The sequence below is a fragment of the Euprymna scolopes genome, chromosome 21, assembly GCF_053919585.1.
Source record: "Euprymna scolopes isolate OS-2025 chromosome 21, ASM5391958v1, whole genome shotgun sequence".
Lineage (NCBI taxonomy): Eukaryota > Metazoa > Mollusca > Cephalopoda > Sepiida > Sepiolidae > Euprymna > Euprymna scolopes.
Genome location: NC_136502.1, coordinates 83,716,773 through 83,739,540, shown reverse-complemented (window position 1 = coordinate 83,739,540; position 22,768 = coordinate 83,716,773). Strand labels below are relative to the sequence as shown.

Genomic DNA, 22,768 nt, shown 5'->3' with positions numbered 1-22,768 from the left:
GACATGGGATGAGATTCAGCTGTGCATAAAACAAAGTTGAGTGAGTGTGGATTTTTTTCTGTATGGGAGTGAGGGAATGAGGACGGTAGGGTTAGGGTTTAAGAAATCAAGTTGGGGATAGGGTTAGAGACAGGCGGCAAAAAGAAAGTTTGTACTTGTAATTTTTTCAAAAACTGCAAATTTAAGCTAAATTTAATGTAACTGTTTAAACAAACTATGCCTCATTTTTGACCATATGAAGAGCACTTTTTACCAATATGAAGAGTCATGATCTTCATTTCATCTGACGAAGTTCAGATGTCGCTTTCTGTTCTTTACAGAAATCATTGGCTTGCGTCTTGCAACATGTCCTCGCAAATTAAATTCCTTTAATCTCTTCTTGACAGTAGAAAGAGAGCACTTTTTAACAAGATTGCACTGTTGTTGGATTGGGGGAGCCATTTCAAATCTGTTTCTTAGGCTGTGGATCTTGATAGCATTGTCTTCCCTGTTAGAAGTAATTCTAGTACGACCAGATTTAGCGGCATCTCAAAGACTGTTGGTGTTTTGGTGCTTTTATACAGTCTTTTGTACCGTTTTCTCATCACATTTCAATCTGCAGCCGATATCTCGATTGGATAAACCAGAAAGGTGGAGATTAATGACCTCCTGATAATCACTAAGAGAATGTCATGGCATATGGACTAAATGTTACGTTATATAACCTGGAACAACAACAATTACGATTAGAGATACTTTGTTCCCTTTTGGTGGATATTTTAAACTGATTTAGGGTCGATAATTTAAACTGGTTTTAAGCAAATTTGTTGCTGTAGACTTTCTTTTTGCCTGCTCAATTTGAAGTTATTTTTTTAAATTGACGTGAACACTAGAATATTTCAATTAAAATTCAAATATGAACAGGTAAAATTATAGAGGAATAAAACGCAAATCAAATGAGGTATAGGTTGTTTAAACGTTTACATTAAATTTAGCTTAAATTTTCAGTTTTTGAAAAAATTACAAGTGCGGACTTTCTTTTTGCCGGCACTGTAGATGTTATCTACGCACGTGTCTACCGTGTCTGCTCGATGCTCACTGACCATCTTAAAATCTAAATGAACCAGTGTATATCAGGTAAGTTAGGGGTGGATGTGACTTTTTTTTATTTTTTTAAAATTTTTATTGGCATTTTGGTATCTTTCTGCCAAAAGGTTAAGATTTAACCCGGATTTCACTGACCATTTTCGCTACACCTCTGTTGTACTCATACAGATCTGTTAGGGTAGAAAGAAGGAAAGGAGAAGTAAGAGACGTAAGGAAAAAGGAGAGAGTGGAAGAGATAAAGGAGGATGGAAGAAGAGGAAGGAGAAGGAGATGGAGGAGAAGGAAAGACGAGAAAAAGAAAGAAGGGAGAAGAGAGAGGGAAGAGGGAAGGGGGAAAGGGGGGGGCGAGAGAGAAAACTATTTCTTGTTTGTTTTCTCTTGCTCTATCAAAGCTGTTAACCTAAACCCTAACCCCCTTCAATATTATTTACCATTACATTCGTTAGTTTTATGTTTGTTTATTTATTTATTTTTTTACATAGGCATCACCACTTATCAAGGCCAAGAGGCCACTCGAGGATAATGGTTAAAGAGTGTACAGTAGAAATTGGACAATATAGTAACCGTTAGTAATGGAGATTCGGTAAATTTGTTAACTTATATGGAACGGCTCATCAAAAACTTGTTTACGTTTATTTGTATGTTTACTAATTTGCTATTCATAGTCTTAACAAGTTTTGTTATAATACTAATTGTAAACTCGGAATGTATATCATTACTAAACCTTTAATGATCAAATGTAATCATTTGTCATGACAGCGATAATAATTATTAAAAATGGAGGGTAATTAGGAATTCTGTCGGATTATTTGCTAATGTATTGATAATGACTAACAATGAGATTACTGAAGGTTATATTTATTATTTATGCATAAAAAGTAATGACCATGACTCTTGAGGCATCAACGTATGTATGCATACGCACACACACACACACACACACACACACACACACACACACACACACACACACACACACACATATATATAAAAACTAACAAATTTGCACCTAATCAACCCTCTTCTTCGCACAACGAAAAAAAAACGGCCTTCTTTTGCTGAAAGTTGATTTTCGGTTTTCATTTTGAATTCCGCTTTCGTAAATAATCGTTTGTTGCCTGAAAATGTCTCTAGTTACTAAACTCTAGAAGACCGAAACATGCTCATGACTGAGTAGCAACAAATTACTGCTTATGTAAAGACAAATTGAATATATATATATATATATATATATATTGATATTTATATATATATATATTGATATATATATATTGATATGTTACATAATTACCTACAGTAAATGCAAATAGGTATTATTTGGCGTTAGTTTTGACGTTTATGTCATCTAACGTCATGCATCCTTTATTATTTAGATTTAGATAGTACTTAATGGTTGTGGGATATAAAACGTATATTAAGATTGAGGTTAACGGTTAAAATTGTTTTTTTTTTTTTTTTTCATTATATTGGAAATATAACCATTGGTTTTAAAGAGTTAATATTTATAGTGTATGTTTCGGTTACTTGATAATTGTATTTTTTTATGGTTTGAGTTCAGTTGTACCAGATGTAATCTGATTTCAACACTATCCGCGTTGCAAGCAGCACACACACATAAAACTGAATTTAGTTTGATATTTATGCTATGGGTAAACACTTTTAACAAAGTTTGAGGGAAAAGCTTTTGGGGGTATGACATACATGCATATGCTAAATATCAATTCTTTAGTGGGTGGGTTGAGGGGAATATTTAATATTTAGAGTATGCGGAGAAATTATTTGTAAGTGTTGGGTGTGATTAAATGGAATATTTTCGTGCTGGTTTTTACAAAAAAGGCGTGCTTTTGAATTTAGTGAGTGTTAAATTTAAGGAGATTTAGGTGAGCAGTTGTTTTTCTGTGGGATATTAATGTGGATAGTGTTAGAATTGTTTCTAATAGGGATTTATGAGGGAGTAATTAGCAAGTAAGAAAGGAGGTGTGATTTGTAATGCCTACAGTTTATTGACGTTTACTGTTTTTTTTATTTAAGAGTTTATCCTTATCCTTAAATTTTGTGATAAAGAGTTTTTTATTTAAGCAAAGAAAGCAAGGTGAATTTAGTGATTGGTAAGTTGTTTATGTTTTTTTAATATTTCCCAATTAACAAGTGGTGTTAAGTTTTTGCGGTAAATATCCAGATACGCTACTACAGAACACCAACCACTCTAATTTGTTTTTTTATAGGTAATTGAGGTCGCTGACAACGAATCTGATAGTCAAACTTGGGGCAAATTTACATGGTATTAACCCCCGAACCCACGAATAACATTCCACCATTTTGTAGCTTTCGTTTACGCTACGCGCGTGCGCTACAGCATGAACGACGGCTTGCTTCACCTAGCAAACTGCCTTCTCACATGGCGTACCAATCAAAAAATTATGGACTGACATTTTTTTAATGACTTACAGTTAAAGAAAAGTACAACAAATTGGAGGACTTTTTTTTTTTTTTCGCATAGTTATTAATGTGGTTTACAAAAACATAAGCACCAAACATCTTTATGTTTTTCATTCTTTTTTTTCGGGAGGGGGATTCAATTATAGAACTTATGTGGCTTAATAGGTGCTTTTGCAGTTTAGTTAAACGTTTTTCCGTAAGTAACGCACCGACATTTACCAATTAGACCACCATTTAACATTTTCCGAAGATTTTACTGTGTACATTGGGGGCGGATGTGATGTAGTGTTAAGTTTTTGCTTGTTAGATCATTGTAATATACAGCTAATGATGTTTTATCACTATAATTGGGGTTTAGGAATTTTATGGCCTGTATATCTCTGTTTAAAAGTATTACTAGTTTGACCGATGTAGAATTTGCCAGTAGTGGGGTCCTACATAGCTCTAATACTAGCTAGATTAATTACATGGAGGGGCATAGGCCATCTACAACTTTGTAGATGCTTTTGTAGCAAGGAGTTCTTTTTTATAGGGTGAGGGTGAGGGTGCTGGCCCCACGCTTAACCTTCCCAGAAGGTACATACAGCGCCTAGCCTTTCCAAACGGTCACCCATCTGGTACTGGCCAGACTCAACGTTGCTTAACTTCGGTGATCTGGCGAGAACCGGTGTGTCAACGTGATTGTGCCGTACTGTGAATATAGCCATGACATGGATCAACTACAACAAAGAAATAAATATGGGGGACTAATAAATACTGGTTTTAGATCAATAAAACTCAGAAACTCCGAGTTTAGTAAATAATATTTTTGTTTTAAATTCAAAAACCAAGGTGGACCTCCACTTCTATTGGAGGAAAACTTAGTGGAGTTAAATAGAATATTTATAAATAGAATACTTATAAATAGTGTATTTATAAATAGAATATTTATAAATAGATACTTATAGATAGGATGTCTATAATTGGGAAAGTATTTAAGAACTTAAATCCTGAATTGAAATTAATGACATAAGGGGAAAAAAAAAAAATTAGAGCCAACACCAACCTCATAAAATTAGGTCTAGTAGCAAACTTAGGTTAAAACTTTGGAAATAAATCAGAATCCCAGTAGAGATGTATATAACAAACTTATACTTTGAACAGGTTAGCCAAAAATTAAACGGGGATGATTAACTAATAAATAAATAAATCATAGCACCATAATAGGAATTGATCCACTTAGAAAATGGCAAAAGGGTTAAAATTTTAACTAATACAGTTACCTCCCTTGCAACGTCAAAATTAACAAATAACTGTAAATCAAAATAGATTGGAATGAAAGAAAAAAATAAAAAGAAAATAATTTTAAATCAAAAATTAAAAAATGCAAACTGAATAACAAGTAATACTAACTATTTTCTCCTTCTGGAATAAATTAAAAAAAAAAACAACCACTTTTTGAAATTACACAAATAAGTATGTCGATATAATTGTAAATCGCCAGTATAATGATTAAATACGAAACTAACACAGAATCAAAGCAATATGGCAGGAACGTAAAATATCAGGTCCGGAATTTAGAAAAAATAAGTATAATAAAATAAATAAATAAATTAAAATTAATAACTTAGAGGAAAATAGTAATAACCTAAATTACGTGAACATAGGTAATTGGTTTCTAAGATAAATGAATAATCGATTGAAACATTTAAAAATAGAGATGCAAAAATAGGTAGATATAAAAAAATCCTTAACAAACAGAAAACGGAAAAACCTCTGAAGAAAGAAATGTAGGTAAATCTTTTATCACAGTTTTCCTTAAAAGGGAAATGGATTCCATATTGTTCATTAACAAAGTGTTTTTTCTCAACGTCTGAAGAGAGGCCGTTCTTGTGCCTATTTTCAAACGATATAAGGTTTGAAATTGTCCGAATGGTTGCGAAACATTTGTAACGAACAATGAAAATACACTACTTGTTGCTATCAATCCAATCTTTGTTGTCATGATTTTGTGAAACCAATATATATGAAAGAGAGAGAGAGAGAGAAAGAGAGAGAGAGAGAGAGAGAGAGAGAGAGAGAGAGAGAGAGGGAGACAGACAGACAGACAGACAGACAAAGGTGAAATAATCACAGGTATGATGTGAAAAATCCAAGTGAGTAATAATAATAATTAGTGAAGATATCTCCCACCCCCTAGTTATGAGTAATTTAAAATCTTTGTAGAGGAACTAGTTTAAGATAAGGAAAAGTTCTCATTGACACTTAGGACTATGTAGGTCACTGACAGTTCGAACACATATTACACAGGTATTGCTGACTGATAGAATTAGTTGAGTTTATTAATTTATTATAGAAAATGAATTTCAATGTTTATGCCTAATCTTTATGTGTTTCTAAATTATATTTGTTGCATTTATTTAAATGGAAATCTTTTCCCATCATTTGAAGTCAACGGATAAATAATTAGCATTTTGGAACGAAGGAGTAAACTTAAATATGTTTTCATCCAAAATAATTTCAGCCAAAAGTTGAAAATTATTGATTTTCTTACTCAGCTAATATTTTGATGTAATAAATGGGACACACTTTTATAGATGTAAAGTATTCTATAGTTTCATTAAATAAGAAATAAGTAACAAGTATTAAAAATCAAAATTGTAGCTTTAAAAATGAGCAAGAGAGACAAATGGCGACATCTGATGGTAAAAACGGAGGTGCAGAAGATACACTGTGTGAAAACTACTAACAAGTGAATAATAATAATAATAATAATAATAATAATAATAATAATAATAATAATTTACAAAAAAAACAAAACAAAAAAACACAGAAAAGGAATCGCTTCCAGCAACTATAGGCCCATAACTTATATACTAACAATGTGGAAAATCTAAACAGCACAACTGAGAGAGCAAATCTACCATTCGTTTTATAGTCGTGGATTACTTCCTAAATAACAGAAAGGATGCTGAAAAGACCAAAAGATTTTGAAGGGGATAAAAGTAGAAAAAAAGAATATAGCCATGACATGGAGCGACTACAACTAAGTGTACAACAGGATCCCTCAAGCATGGATACTAGAATACTTAAGAATATACAAAATACCATACAAGATTATCAATTTGATTGAAAAAGCATTGAGAACATCGATACTTAAACTAGCAGCTGATGGACAATACATAACAGAGATAAAAATACAAAGAGGTATCTTCCAAGGAGATTACCTATTGCAACTACTGTTCATTGTAGCCATTTACAAAAAGCGACAGGACTCATTCACTCGACTAGCTAAGAGGCTAACTTACAGGACTGTGGTCAGACAAGATTAAGAACTGCGTGCCTCATATGCAGGTAAGGTACACACACTCATACTGGACTGTTTTTCATACACACAAGCTCGTAACTTGTATCCACATTTTCTGAAAATAAAGGGTAATCTTGTTTTTCAAATTTGATTTTGACAAACTGATGTTTTAAAAAAGCAATCAGATCCTGATCATAGCAAGATTCAACTTCCTAAGATTTTTTTTTTTACACATGAATTACCACTTATCAAGGCCCGGAGGCCTCTCGAGGATAATAGTTAATGGGTATACATTAGTCAATTTTATTATAGTGTAGTAAACATAAGTAGTGGAAATTTTGTAAATTACATTACTTAGGGGAATGGTTCATCAAGAACTTCTTTACATTGGACTTGAAGATAATCAGATTGTAGTCAGCTGGAAAGCATGCAAACAGAAGAGAGTTCCACAGGCGTTCAGTTCTAAGAAAGAAGCTTTGTTCATGGAATCTACGTTTAGGTTTAGGCACAGATAAAGCGTGTGGGAAATTATTGATAGTGGTTTTGGTGGCGTTCACAACACCATTTGAGCTATAATCTGTCATTTTTTAAAAACATTTTATTAAAAATCAATACCTTTACTTGTATTAATGGTTTTCTTCATGTTCAATATAATATTACCTTTAGCAATTTGGCAAGCTTCCTGTATTGGTTTAATTTTTTAATTTCTTGAATCTTCACCCTATGATCTTTTGGAATGGTGAAAAACTATTTGGCAGCGTGTTTCCCTTGATAAATGTTATCATGTTATTCTTGGATGCCTTTGGCCATTTTTATTTCTATGTCACTAGAAGAATTTATGATTTTCATCATTCATACTGAGCCTGTATCATTTGACATATATAAAGTGCATTCATTTACACAACTCACAGTGTGCTACCTTGCCGACCCATTCATGCCTGTTTTTATATTCTTTTTGGGAAGGCTTATTACATTTACTTATATTGATATACATTGACAACCTGCTACAGGACAGAGAATTGGAAAGTGTTTGGAACCTGCAAACTGTCATGCGAGATCGAGAGAACTGGAAAAGTCATGTAGATTCGGTGGTGAAGCATCCTGAAAGATGACGGAGATGAGAAGAGAGAAATGATTATATGTGATTTAGTGTTTCGTCTTTTTTTTTTTCACAGAGTTTAGTTACTGTTTTCCTGGGCCTTGTCTATCTTGGCTGTTATGTGGTTCTTCTGGTTGCATTGTTTTTATGAAGGTCTCAATAGCAATTCTGTTTCTCTGTTGGTTTCCTCTCCATAATCAGATCCATGGATTTTTGTGCACAATTTCTTTGAGCAATGTTATAAACTGTCCCTGTATCTGCTTCTCTTTCCATTTTACTTTTTTCGCATTTTTGTTTCCTATTTCGCTGCTCTTCATATTGATCATTTGGTGCCGTTGTTGACGACAGTAATTAAGCTCTCTGTATTTTGTATTACGTATTTCTCTAGTCATTTCATCATATCATCCACACAATCATCAATACTTAGCAATCATCTTCCCCTTCTTTCCTTTTTTCATTTCAGTATCATCTTCCGGGTGCAGTGCATGGTCATTAGTTTCTACATTCTTTAATCTAGTTATTTGCATCATTCTTTTTTTCTAATTCATGAAAGATCCAGAGTATCCTAAGTACGGATACAGCTCAAGTATTTATTCATTTTTATTTATTACTCACTAGGAGTTCTCACACAAATCATTACCAATGATTGATCACTGGCAAAACATGTGATGCTCCCTGGAGTCTGTGTGATTAAAGTCTCTTCAGATTTCCAGCGCTTTTTCGATGATTATTGCAAGTCACTTCACATTCTTTGCAACAGCCATTTACCATTGAATCGTAATTGGTAACCGACATTATTTTTTTTATTCTAAAAATAGAGTGACAATGAGCTGCTTTGGATTCCATTACTCTCTGTGTCTTTACAGATTGGAAGTAATTTCTGGTTATAATTAAATTTTGTACTAAAAAAAAGTTGAGTATTATTGAAAATTTGTACCTCTAAACCACTAAAAAACAGTATTTGTTCAGTTGAGTCAATATTGTATGAATGAACTGAAATTGTTTTTGTAATGTTATGGGTAGGCGTTCTCATTTCGTTCTTCCTCTTATCTGTCGATTCCGATAAAGTGCCAAAAAAAAAAAAAATACTTTAAACTCACTTTTTTTGAGAGACACTTTTATTTCCTGCCCTGTGCTTTCCATTTTACATAACAAATTTTGACAGAATCATTTTGGGGGAACCATTGTCGTCTGCTCTCTTTTTCCTGCTATTCATGCCATCACATCTTTCCCACTCCACTCTCTCTATCTTCTGCCCAGCTGCTATCTCCACATGACGTCACCAGTCTTGCTACCTCCTACTGCTCCTCTCTCTATTTCACTCTGTCTTGCTGCTCTCTACACGACGTCGCTGCACATTATGGTACATTTTATCGCATTATTTTTTTAATTCAAAAGTATTAATGAAATTGTTTTTATTAAATAACACTTTACAAGAGTAATCTTTTATTAAAATAAATATAGTATTTTTTTAAAAATGCAGTATTTAATTGTAAACGCTATTGACACTGTGATTATGAATAATTTAAAAATCCATATCAAATTTGTTTTATTGTTTGTTTATAATGATTAATTTTCGTATCAAATTTGTTTTATTGTTTGTTGCGTATATTAAACGTGAAAGTGAAGATTTGCCAAGAAAACATTGTCAAAAATTAGTGATAATTATAAAAATCTAAATATAAAATTGTCAATTGTACAATTTTTCGTTTAAATTATTCAGATTGTGCTTTTTTTCTTTTTTTTTTTTTAATTTTGTGGTGGATGCAAGTTCTAAAGTCCATGAATTAAATTTTCATATTTAATTGTTCCATGATATTTTTTTTCAAATCAACTTAAAAATTATTTACAAGTTTTTAAAATTTATAGAATTTTAAATTATGAGTGGGAGAATTACTGGAGTAATATCCCTTGGATTATATCCGAGTTATCTTCCCTGAAAAATCTTGCTAACGTTATGAAAATGCACTCTTCTATCTGGAAGTCAAAAATCTCATTCAACTCATACGCGGAATGCGGAATAAGATATTATCCTCTTTCTGGCTGAGCCTTAAATATCATCGAATGTGCACTGATTAATTGGCAATCTCTGCATGACTTTCACAGACCTTGACGCTGTGTCCATTAGGTGCTTTCTGGTTGCAGTTGCACTCCCAACCAAAGATAAGCATAATATTAACTTCGTTTTATGCATATTCTCTATTTTTCAAATTTGGAAACAAATCTTTATTGATTGTATATTGGGACAGAAATGTATTATTTCCTATGATTTTTATGCCTTTATGTATCATATTAAATACCACCTTATATGTTTTGTATCTGTTTTTTTTTTTTTTTTTTTACGTTTGTCGTTCACAAAATATTCATATAAGAATAAATGTCTAAGTATAGAAATCCAATTGTTTATCCTTGTCCTTTTTCGCTTCATACGACTCTTGTGTGTGTTAGCTAAAATAATACAACACAGAAAACGATGGCCTCATGTTTTTGGAAAGATACCCAAACACGTGACTTCTAAATATTCTTTGCACGTGCTTTTATTTTATTTCTTTTGTGTGTTCACGCTTCCAATTTTTAAGTAAACACTTGGACACTTATTGTCAGTTGGACATTTTGAAGATGATTTGATAGGAAAAATTAAAACAACTTCATTTCTTGCCAAATCCTTGGATTCTTTTATGGACATTTTCAATATAAAAAAAAAAGTCCAACATGTTTGACCCATGGTTAGTGATTCCGAATATATATGTAAAGAGAAATGTTATTTATCACTTCTGATAGATGATATTCTGAGTTCATTTGAACGATCTATATTAAACAGTATTATTCATGTGTTCAATCCATTTAAAAATGATTAGACAGCAGACACTATTGCAATTCAGTAGTTTTTTTAAAAACTATTTTATATTCCTTTAATGCACTTGAATTAGTGTTTTACTCATATATATTATATATACTTTCTAAACATTCAATATATATATATATATATATATATATATATATATACACTAGCATTTCAGCTCGGCTGTTTGGAGGTGTATGTTGAGCAAAAAAAAAAAAAAGAAAAAAGCGGTCAATTTTTTAACTTTGACGCCTATTATGACCCCTTAACATTTATTCTTTTGGGCTCAAATCAAATTATTAAGCTAGATCCATGTCCAAGGAACCTATATCTAAAATTTCAAGTGTTTAGACCCAAAATTGTCGGAGGAATTTTGTAGAGTTCTCGAAGGTCAACTCGTTGAACTTTGACTCCTTAACAGACAAATTTCTGGCCGAAAACCGATCACAAAAACTTTTCCAAATCTCAGTACCCTGTATATCAAATTTGGAGTCTGTAGCCTTAAAATTGACAGATGTATTGCGTAGGGAAATGTACACACACACACACACACACACACTGTCACGCATACAGACACGTTCACTTATATATATATACTAGCATTTACGTTCGACGTTGCCCGGGTGTTTGGAAGTTTATGTTGAGCAAAAAAAAAAGGCGGTCAAATTTTTTAACTTTAGCCCCTATTATGACCCCTTAAAATTTATTGTCGGAGGAGTTTGGTAGAGTTCTCAAAGGCCAAATCGTTGAACTTTTACCCCCTAACAGTCAAATTTCTGGCCGAAAACAGATTCCAAAGATTTTCCCAAATCTCAGTACCCTGTATATAAAATTTCGAGTCTGTAAACTTTAAATTGTTAAAGAGTTATTGCATAGAAAAATGTACACAGACACACAGACACGTTCACTTTTATAGATAGATAGATAGATCAAACAAAAATATATACGCATACATAAATATATATGGAAACCATTTTGTGTTTCCTGTAAACATTTTACGCAAATATTATGCAAGTATAAATCATGTAGAATATCTGCATGAATATAATTGCATGTAATAGTTAACTAAACATGATCATCCCATAAGAAAACCGAAAAAACTAATAGGGAATTAATTGAAATGAATGTTTAAAAGAATATGCAAATTAGCTGGATCTTTTGCCAGTGAATGCAATTCCACAAGCCATATATAAGAAAATTGTATTTTATTTTTAAATAAATAGGAAGGAGGGGTTTTAATACAATACACACAACAGAAAAACGAATTTATGGGAGTAACGATATAAGGTATCCAAAAGTAAAAAAAAAAAAACAATGAATTTAACAAGGTCATTGATAGTGCTCAATAAAAAGAATATATATATAAAAGTGAAATGTTGTGTGTATAAACTTCCCTACCAAACTACTCTGTCAATTTTCAGATAACAGACTCGAGATTTGACATAAGGGGTATTGAGATTTGGGAAAAGCTTTTTAATCGGTTTTCGGGCAGAAATTTGGTTGTCAAGGGGGTCAAAGTTCAACGATTTGACCTTTGAAAACTCTGCCAAACTCCTCCACCTATTTTGGGTCTAAACACTTGAAATTTCAGATATAGGTTCCTTGGACATGGATCAAACTTTTGTTAAGGGGTCAAAATTGGGATCAAGGTTTAAAAAACTTTGACTTCTCAGCCAATTTTTGGTCTAAACATTTGAAATTTTACATAAAGTGTATTCACACATAGGGAAAGCTTTTTAATCGGTTTTTGGCCGAAAATTTGGCTTTGGTTATTTGATGAAGAAGAAATTATGTTTTATTAAATTTAGACAAGAAAACAATTAAATGACGTTTTTGGTAAATGTAAAGTTTAAGCATGATGCTCTTTTTTAACGTTATTATTCAGAAACCTTTTATTTAACATGGGAGAGGATCTTTTGTAACTATTCCAAGAAGAAGTTGGAGTTATCACCCCTTACAATGACGCCGTCCATATAATGCATAAGTGCCAAAAAAAAAACAAAAACAATTTTTATTCAAATTCAATGTAGAAATATATATCCTTCTAGACTGGAGCAGTTTTTATTTTTGTTCCTATTCAGGGAACTAGATTTTCCCCATATTAATAACCGACCTTGTGTCTAACTCTGCCCTCGTGCAGAGGCAAATAAATAGGAACAATATTTATAAAAAAAACAAAAAAAACTTAACAATCAAATGGAAAGAGCCTACAAATTTTTATGTGAGACAGAAAAACAAAAAAATAAATCATTTTGATTTTAAAAAATCCATATTTTTTAAAATCCTTTTTTACCTCTTAGGGAGGAAACCAGACGTTTTCCAAGGTCAAATATTACATTTCCAGATGAATATCCATGTGGTCTTACTTTTGAGTATGTTTCAGCAAAATCTAATGGTCGGAAAATATTCTATGTATTAAAAAGTGCTATTTTTGGCGATTTTGACCGCTTGTGATCCTCTGGGATGCAACCAGAATTTTCCCAGGGTCAAATATTACGTTTTTAGATGTATATCATGTGGTCTTATTTTTGGGTAATTTTCAGCAAAATCTAATGATCCGAGAAACATTCTATGTCCTGAAAAGCATTATTTTTGGACATTTTGTACCACTTTTCCCATCGTCAAATATTACGTTTCCATATGTGTATCCACATAGTCTTGTTTTTGGGTAATTTTCAGCAAAATCTAATTGTCGGAAAAAGTTCTATGTCCCAAAATGTGCTATTTTTGGCCATTTTGACCACTTTTGACCCCTGGGGATGCACCCACAATTTTGATAAAAAATGCAAGAATGTTACATTTCCTCCCTAGTCTAGTTGTAACTCCATACAAAATTTCAGAAAAATGTAATTAGTGGTCATTGAGAATTTTTGGAACGAACAGACAAATGGACAAACAGACAAGTGTGAATTCTAAGGTCAAAATCCAACTAAGTTAGTGGACCAATCACTTTTCTGTATTAGTATTAGAAGTAATGTGTATTATTTATTAAGTTTGAAACATGCTTTCACTGATGCACAGAATTGTATAGTAAATTTATACATTTTAAATCAAGTATTTTTTAAACAAAAAATGAAATTGTAGTTTTTGTTTTGCATTTAAAAGACATAATTATCTCCCTTAGTCTTCATCAATTTTAAAGTCAAGTTCATTGTTTATACTGAAAATCAGTCAATGCAATATACATTTATTCACAAATGGTATGGGTTTTAGATCAGAATTGGATATGAAAACTGAAAAAAATAAAAAGGTAATTGATAGAACTCAACAAAAAAAAAGCAAAATATTTTATTCACTTTTTAGTTAACAAATAACAGAGCTATCATTTTGGTCAAAATATGATCTTGTTGCGTGACCTATACTTTCGGTTGCATTGGAATCCGAACCTTACACCTTGTTTAAGGTCTGGCTTCCAATACAACCGGAAGTATAAGTCACCTGACGAAGTCATATTTTGACAAAAATGATAGCTCTCTTATCCTCATGACATAGTTTGTTTATTAAAAAATAAATTATATATATATATATATAATTTACATAAAAAAATTGTGTTAGACTCTATAGAAAAAATTTGTGTTAGAATTTATAGAAAAAATTTGTTAAACTCTATATGAAAAAAATTGTGTTAGAATGTATATGAAAATTTTGTGTTTGAATCTTCCAATTATGAAAAGGAAGCTAAAAATAATGAACACATAAAATTGAGAAAGTAAATTAAAAACTTGATGCTTTCTTGTAAAAAATGGGACACGTGTAATATAATAATAATATGATCTAATAATACTTACATGATATATTGAAACTGTTGCAGTCTATATTCCAATGAACATGATTTACTTGTTGTATAGAATCACACTGTTGCTTTGATGTGGTACTGCGATATTAAACCGAATCCATGGCATTATTTTTAAATCCTCTGGTTTTGCTTGTAAATGCGATCGCATACATGCGTGAAAGTTCCGAGTTCTGTGTATGCTCCCCAAATTCATTATTATGATTCATAATCAAGCATAAGTAAAACTGAACGCTTCATAAGATTAATTGGTGTATGGCCCTCAATATAACCATCGCAGAAAGGAGTCCAAATTTGAGCAAGTTCATCTTGATGATAAATGCAAAATGTAGAAGGATGCTTTAAGGGTGAGAGTGGGGGGGGCAATTTATAGAATGATTTCAATAGTTGGATTAAAGAAGAAAATAATCAAGAGGATCTTTTGTAGAGTTTCTTTTAACAAACTGGCAGAAAGATTTGTTTCTTTTGTTCTAAATAAATAGCAGTTAAGCTTTTCGTAAAAATTATGAAGTGGGATGGGGAGTAACCAGGAAAAATATATTTGCATTTTTAGATGCATCCAAGCATCTCTATAAGAGATTCCGTCATGCTTCGTCTGTAAATTGAATTTGCATCGCTAAATATTCAGATTGAATGGGTGCTTTTTATTTTAAGATGCATCCAAGCATCTTCAGCAGAGGTTTTTATCTGTTGGTGAAGTTTAAGTTTGAAATAGGATTTTTTTCATCACTAAACAACTAAACATACACATTGAACGGACACATCTTAAAAAAAAAAACTGTTCTTCTAGTTGAGACAGTGATCCAGGATAGGAGAAAAAGGTTCTGTCAATAAAGTTTTACAACTATGGCAAAGTAGACCTGCTGGCTACACGATTCACATGTATATTATTCATGACTGGTTAAATAGAAATCTAGACGTCAGTAATGATGGAAAAAACATTGATATGTCTGGTTTTAATGCATGTCAGCAATGCCGCTGTCCACCGTAGATGGACTGGCATCAACCCATTGGGTACAATCAGGAACATGAGCAATATTTGGTCTGTTAAATCTCCTTGAACTGATAACCTTATCTTCAGGGAAAAAGAACCGCTTTGGTATAGGCTCCAGACTTCTGCTTTGTTTTTTATCTTGACGGGGTTCAACATAATCAGAAGTTACATCTGAAATGAAAAATTTTAAAAGATTAGTAGAAGATTTAGCATTATTCTTTATTTTTTCAATACAAAAAATCTATTGAACAAAATAGTTTATACTTACCATGCAAATGACAATGAATATGTGTGTCTGTATATATATATATATATATATATATATATATATATATATATATATATATATATATATATATATATATGAATAAATGATTAATAAAACATGTTAAAAGACATCTTGAAAAAGAGTTAAAAGTTTTTTTATATATATATATATATATGATTACTTAATTTAATCACATAAATTAATATACGGAAGTATAAATTTATGTACAAACTTTAAGTATTTACTTCAACAGTGCTCAATACATAGGTAGAGCTAGATAGTAAGTTATAAAATATATATGGCAATTAAGCTACACAGAATATTCTGCGTTTCATCCACACTAGGATTCATCAGACACAAGCCTGATGAATCCTAGTGTGGATGATTATGTGTAGCTTAATTGCCATATATATTTCATAACTTACTATACATATATATATATATATATATATATATATATATATATATATATATTACAAAGGGTCACCACTTATCAAGGCCCAGTGGCCACTCGAAGGTAAGGGTTAATGAGTGTACAGTAGTCAACGGGATAATATCGTAGTAATCGTTAGTAGTGGAAATTTCGTAAATTGGATTATTTAAGGGGATGGCTCATCAAAAACTTGTTTATGTTGGACTTGGAGACGACCATATTGTAATCAGTTGGAAATCAGGTAAACAAAAGAGGCATGCAGTCTTTAAGAAACTATGACTAGTGGCTAAGATTAGTGCGGGTGCTGCTTCATAAAACATATTTTTTTGCTTTGTTTGTTCTACATGCACACATTTTTAATTTTGCAATTAGCAAACGGAAACGGATAATATGCAAAAAATTTTTTTAAAGTATCCTTTTAAACTTTGTAAACTTTACAGAATGATTAAAAAAAAAAAAATTTTTTTTTTTCTGGAAGCAAACAAACGAAAAAATACGTAAAAAATACATAATTTTATTTACAAATCTTTTTAGAAATTATTTTTTATAAAAAGAATTTGCGATTTACTTGCCTCCCCACAGGTCAGTTTATAATGTAGAGAAAAATTTATTTTAAGAAATTAGGCGAGGAGTCATTTAAGATATTTATTTACAGGCATAATAAAATCGGAATTCAATATAGCTCCTAATAAATGAGTAGTCTAGATTAGGACAAAAAATAAAATTGCCTGAGTCTAAAAGGATTTCTCATTCATTTGTTGGAATTTTAAAATAAGTTTTGCCTATTAGCTGTCTCAGTGTGCTAACAAGTTCGATACAAAATTAAAAATATTTATTTACAAACACATTTTCTTATATTATATTCACTAGCAGGACCCATTAACTGGCGTTGCCCAGTGGAAGCATGCATCCCCCATCATAAAAAATTAAACTATGGTTGTTTTTGATGGCCAATCCCCAACGTCCTAATGTTAAGAATGGCTTTCGGAATAGACACCCCTAACCTCCTCATGTTAAGAACGTTGTATGAAATAGACATGCCCAACCCCGCCATGGTAAGAACAGCTTTTGGAATAGACACCCCATTTTATGAGGGGGGGGGTATCAAAGTATTTGCCCCAAGTTTAACCTTCATATATATTTTCAGCATACCCACCCGCAAAGACTATGAAGCAAAAAAGAAATTGGGGTGGCAGTGTCATGCAGAGAGAAGTAGACTTGTTTATTGTGCATGTGTAGAACAGTGAAAGCAATTATAGTAAAAAAATATATATATTTATATATATAACAAATAGGCAATTTAATGAAGGGGAAATTTGTACTTTAGTGGTGTAAATTATTTGACAGACAAAAAAACAAAAAATATGGCATAAATATAGTCAGATACAAACTGAATCAAAATTAATGAAAATGAGAATTTTTATGGATGTAATTCAGGTTTGGAGGGTAAAAATGTGTTTTATATAAAAAGAAATTGTTTTTCTGATTTGTTAGTCTGTCAAATAAATGAAGCATCTGTAGTAATATTAAATAATATAAAAAAGCCAGAAAAATATAATCTAAACCCCTCCCCGCCCTTAAAAACAAAGGCAAACAAAACCAAAGAAAATATGATCATGTAAGGGTTTAGAAGACGCTCCAAAATGGAAAAATAATTATTGTTTTTTGCTTAATTACCCCAATATAGGTGACATTTTGATATAGTGGGCTGCTACAACTCTCTTTCATTAAGAGATTTGGTCATATTTTCATCTCATAATTGTTATTGTTGGCTTTTGTTCTGATTTGGTCATTGTACTCATAACTACCAATGCAGGCTCGCAGAAATATCTGGTTTAGGATCCAGGCACAGGGCTTACCGTCTTGGTTCTGATGGACCCGTAGATCTACTCAGGTAATCCATCTAGTGGAAGGAAAACTCTGAAACTAAACCTGTGTTACTGACCTCATACGTCTTGGCACTAAATAAAGGGGAGGGGAGGCAGCTTCGGTCCTGGTTGACGACCTTCCTAGAGCTGGTGACTTGAACAAATTAACAGTTTGCAAACCTAAACTGCTTAAAGAGTAGATAGGCTCTGCCTATCGCCCAGCTTTCATACTTTTTATTTGCCTATTAGCTGGACGTTCAATCGAATATTTTTTATTAAATCAAAGCATTAAAGGTAGAAAGCTGTTATGATTTTTTTTAAATGTTGAAGACAAATGTTTTAAAAACATGTATTGTTTAATAAAAAAAAAAAAGACTAAATTGTTGCCACAGCTCATTTTGTAAATGTTTTCATCTAATGGAAATATTGTTGGTTCATAATTTTTTTTAAGAACCATACCATAACACTTACTGTTAAATCAAAGGAAAAGGTGTTCTCATTTCTTGTGTAAATGTTTTCATGTAATGAAATTATCGTCGGTTCAGTGGTTTTCTGTTAATACTCGGGTACAGACAACAGCTTGTATTCGTTTACTAAGAGATCAATTCATGTTATCATCGCATAGTTTAGGACACTGAAACCGAACATGATAAAAAGAAAGCTTTAACAAAATTTTTTTATTGTTCCAATATGTAAATAATGTTAATCTAAATAATGCAAAATGGCATAATTTACAATGCTGAAACAAATGAAACAACATTTGCAATAGATGTAAACATTACCAGAAGAAGTTGCGCTAACTGATTTGTACCAAAGTTTCGACTATTTATTTGTGTAATCTAAAACTAAATGTTATGGTAAGTTTTTTGTAAACATTAGTCTGTAACATTGCAGAAAAGCGACGATAAGAAATTATAATTGATTTAAAACAATGTGTGCCAATAATGTGTGTGTAGTAAAAGTTATGTAAAGTTATGAATATGAGAGTGGTAGCATTTTTTATTTGGTTTAATATGCATAAAAGTAATGATTCGTGTAGATTGAGTGGCCATAGTGAATAAGGTTTGACATGTTCGTTTTTTTGTAAGAATGTCTGTATTCCGGAATAATATAATGGTCTCAGCCAATGAGAATAGCTGGAATGTTTGTGGGGAGAAATCATTATTTCCGAATAGTGAAATGTAAAAGTAGTTGTATGTGTATGAGTGCTTCATCTAGTTAATAAGGGTGTCAGGGCAATATAGTTGTAATGTTTAAATAATTACCTGGTGGTGACTGGGAGCAGTGAGAGGACATTTTATTTAGATGGGAAAATACAAACTACTTCGTCTAAAGATCTTGGCAATTGTGATAATGTCGCTCGTAGGAAGTAAGGTAAGATTTTATTATAAAGAATAAATATATATGTAACGGTATTTGAAAGTTACATAAGATGGTGGGTAATAGTTTAAGTGTAATAAATTTGTCTGTGGCATTTGTTATTGCAAACCTACCGTAATTTGGTTCAGAGGGGAATTTCTGCCATCATTTTATTATATAGTAGATTATATTATATTATAAAAAAGTCACTGAAGGGTTTTGAACTATTTATTTTTGATGATATCGTTCTGTAATTTTAACAAAATCTGACATGCAAAAGTAAAATAATCTTTATTTATAAAAAAATAATGTCATTTTCAGCTTCATATTTATGCTCTTTCCAAAACATTTATGACAGATTGAAGAATATCTGGTTTGCGATTTAACTCCCTTATTTCATTCCTGGTGTTTTCCTTCAATTCTTGCAGGGTTTGGGGGTTTGACATTTTTGAGGTCTGCCATAATTATGACTATGAAGAACAAGGAACTTATTATAATCATGAATATTGCCATTAATTGGTTATACTAATCAAAATAAATGCTTGAATACATAGTTAAGTGTTAGTTTTACGCATTTAGAACTGATTTAAAGCTTCACCGCTCACTCATTTTGTGACCAAATTTTAAACAATTTTTACAGTTCATAGATCACCTTCTAAGGTATATTTTGAAATAAAAATGTTCAATTTTCGTTCATTTAAAACAAACGTTATAATAAAATTACTGGTGTTTAAAAGTCCTCAGAATTAGTAAGGAACATGAGAGATGATTTCTTTTGATTAGCTGTTTGTTACCATAGCAACTTTTTCAACATTGACGTTTTTCTAGAGACGATTTCTTCTGATTGGCTGTTGGTTACCATAGCAACTTTTTTGTCGTCAACATCTTCATAAGTCATAGTGGGAATGTCGCTCGCATGCCCTCTCATTTGGGTTATATAGTCAGAGTTAACAAAAGTGATGCGCTTTGCTGTGCTAAGGCTGATAATATTTCACTTACAACGTCATCTGTTAATTCTGTTTCTCTCTCATTTTTTTGTCCCTTCTTTCTGTTTATTTACTTATGTCTTTTATTTGACTTTTTTATTTAGTGAATTTAAGAAGTTGGTAATAATTTTTCATGGATTGTTGACAATGTGTATGATATTGAAGACAAAAAAGAAAATATTATTTCAAAGAAAAGCCTGGAAAAATCATGGATTACATAGAAAAATGTGAGCATGAAAAGTAATATGGTTAAGATTAAGCTAAGAAAGGTAAAAGGACTAGTTGTTAAAACTGGAAAAGAAAAAGACAAGATATTCAATATAATAAATTCATAACTTATAACTTATAAATTAAAAGGTTACTCCATCTTAACATCTAAAACTCTCTGCCGCTTGCCTGTTTCCCATCTGACTACAACTTGGACGTCTTCAAGTCTAACTTAAACAAACTCCTGACAAACCGCCCCCTTAAGTAAGACACTCTACCAAAACCCCTAAGACTAATGATTACTACAATACTATCTCATTGATTACTGTACACGCAATAACCCTTATCCCTGAGTGGCCTTCGGGCCTTGATAAGTGGTGACCCCCCATGTAAAAAAACCCAAAAAAACTTAAAATATTGCAGAATTAAGAATTTATATATCATGTTAAATTGAATTAAAAAAAAATTCTTAATGCTGCAATACTTTAAGTTATAAATTTATTACATTTTTTACTAGAATATTTTGTCATTTTCTTTCCCAGTTTTAGCAACTAGTCCTTTTACTTTTCTTAGCGATATTACTTTTCATGCTCGCATTTTTCTATGTTATAATATATAATCTTAATATTATAATTATGAGTATGAACAACAAGAAACTTATTATAATCACGAATATTGGTTATACTAATCAAATTCCATTTTAAAGCATTGTATTAAAATTTAACAATACATAATTTTAATATAATAATTATGACTATGAACAATAGAGGAACTAAAAAAAAAGGGAGATATGACACAAAATTGAATAAATAGTGAGGCTTTGCACGATTTACTGTGCTTCCATAGGAGGGGATTCATATACACCCAACTGTTTTCGATTGTGATTTATCGGACAAATTCCAAAGCCGTTTAAAATTTTAAAGCTGTGAAAAAGTATAAAAAGGCAGATAATGAAGCATATGATTGTAAAACCAAAATGAATTTAACGACATTTGCAGAAGCTGTTCAATTTCTCAAAGAAGTAATTGTATTTTGCTGAAAAAACAAAAACAAAAAAACAAAACAAAAAAAAAAACAGCCTCATGGCAAAACTTACAACAAATGTAAAAACCTTTGGTTAGGTTAGAGTTAGGGTTAAGGTTAAACAGTTTTAGCTCTTCAATAAATAAAAATAAAGAAAGAAATAAAGTTGAAAAATATATCTAAAATGAAAAGAAAAAAATAAAGCTGATTCAGTTACTCATTTAAGTCCATTCTTAACAAGGGATTAATTTACTTAAAGTCAGGGAAAAATGAAAAAAAAAAGTTGTTTTGTTTAGTGTTGCTACTAATTAACTGCTTGGTCTGTTCCATAAATAACAAGTTGAAAGATTTGGGCGTACATGGGTCCACTCCTATAGAAGAACCCAATCAAAATGCAAATGACAACAACTGTGCAGTCTCCTTTAAACTTTTCTCAGGATGATAAGCAATGCGTGGCTTGAATACCAGAAATCAAGCTAATTTTTCTCATTATCAAATCATTTGATGTAATGGAGGAAATGTGGTCTGGAAGTAACCCTTTTATAAAATCCATATCTGGTTAATATATATTTATTGATAATCGACTTATGATTTTATATAATACTAGCAGTTCAGCCCGACTTTGTTCGGGCCATATGTGTTGTCCATAGCTTTATGCATATATATATATATATATATATATATATATATGTTAAAAAGTTTAACTCATATCCAGGTAACCTACATCTAAAATTTCAAGTGTTTAGACTTAAAATTGGCGGAGAAGCTTGGTAAAGTCCGCAAAGGTCAATTCTGTCAACTTTTACCCCTTGAAAGCCAAATTTTCACTCAAAAAATGATTAAAATCTTGGTGCATATGTAAATACATTTTATGTAAAATTTCAAATGTTAAGACCCAAAATTTGCTGAATAGTTTGCTAGAGATAGCAAAGGTCAAATCTTTTTAACTTTGACCCCCTGGTAGCAAAATTTTCGGACACAAACCGATTAAATAGCTTGCCTTATGTCTGTATACACTTTATGTAAAATTTCAAATGTTTAGACCAAAAATTGGTTGACAGGTTAAATTTGACCCCATTTTTCAC

At 31.5% G+C, this 22,768-nt stretch overlaps 1 protein-coding gene across 2 annotated transcripts in view; it reads right to left on the bottom strand.

Annotated features, from left to right (window-relative positions):
• LOC145242530 (protocadherin gamma-B4-like) overlaps positions 1-22,768 on the bottom strand; it is a 159,903-nt gene that overhangs the window by 29,554 nt on the left and 107,581 nt on the right. For both annotated transcript variants that reach the window (XM_080105605.1, XM_080105606.1), the window contains one exon: positions 14,541-15,710. In XM_080105605.1, coding sequence (XP_079961731.1) covers positions 15,502-15,710 — 209 coding nt within the window. In that variant the 3' untranslated portion in view covers positions 14,541-15,501. The remainder of the gene's footprint in view (positions 1-14,540; positions 15,711-22,768) is intronic.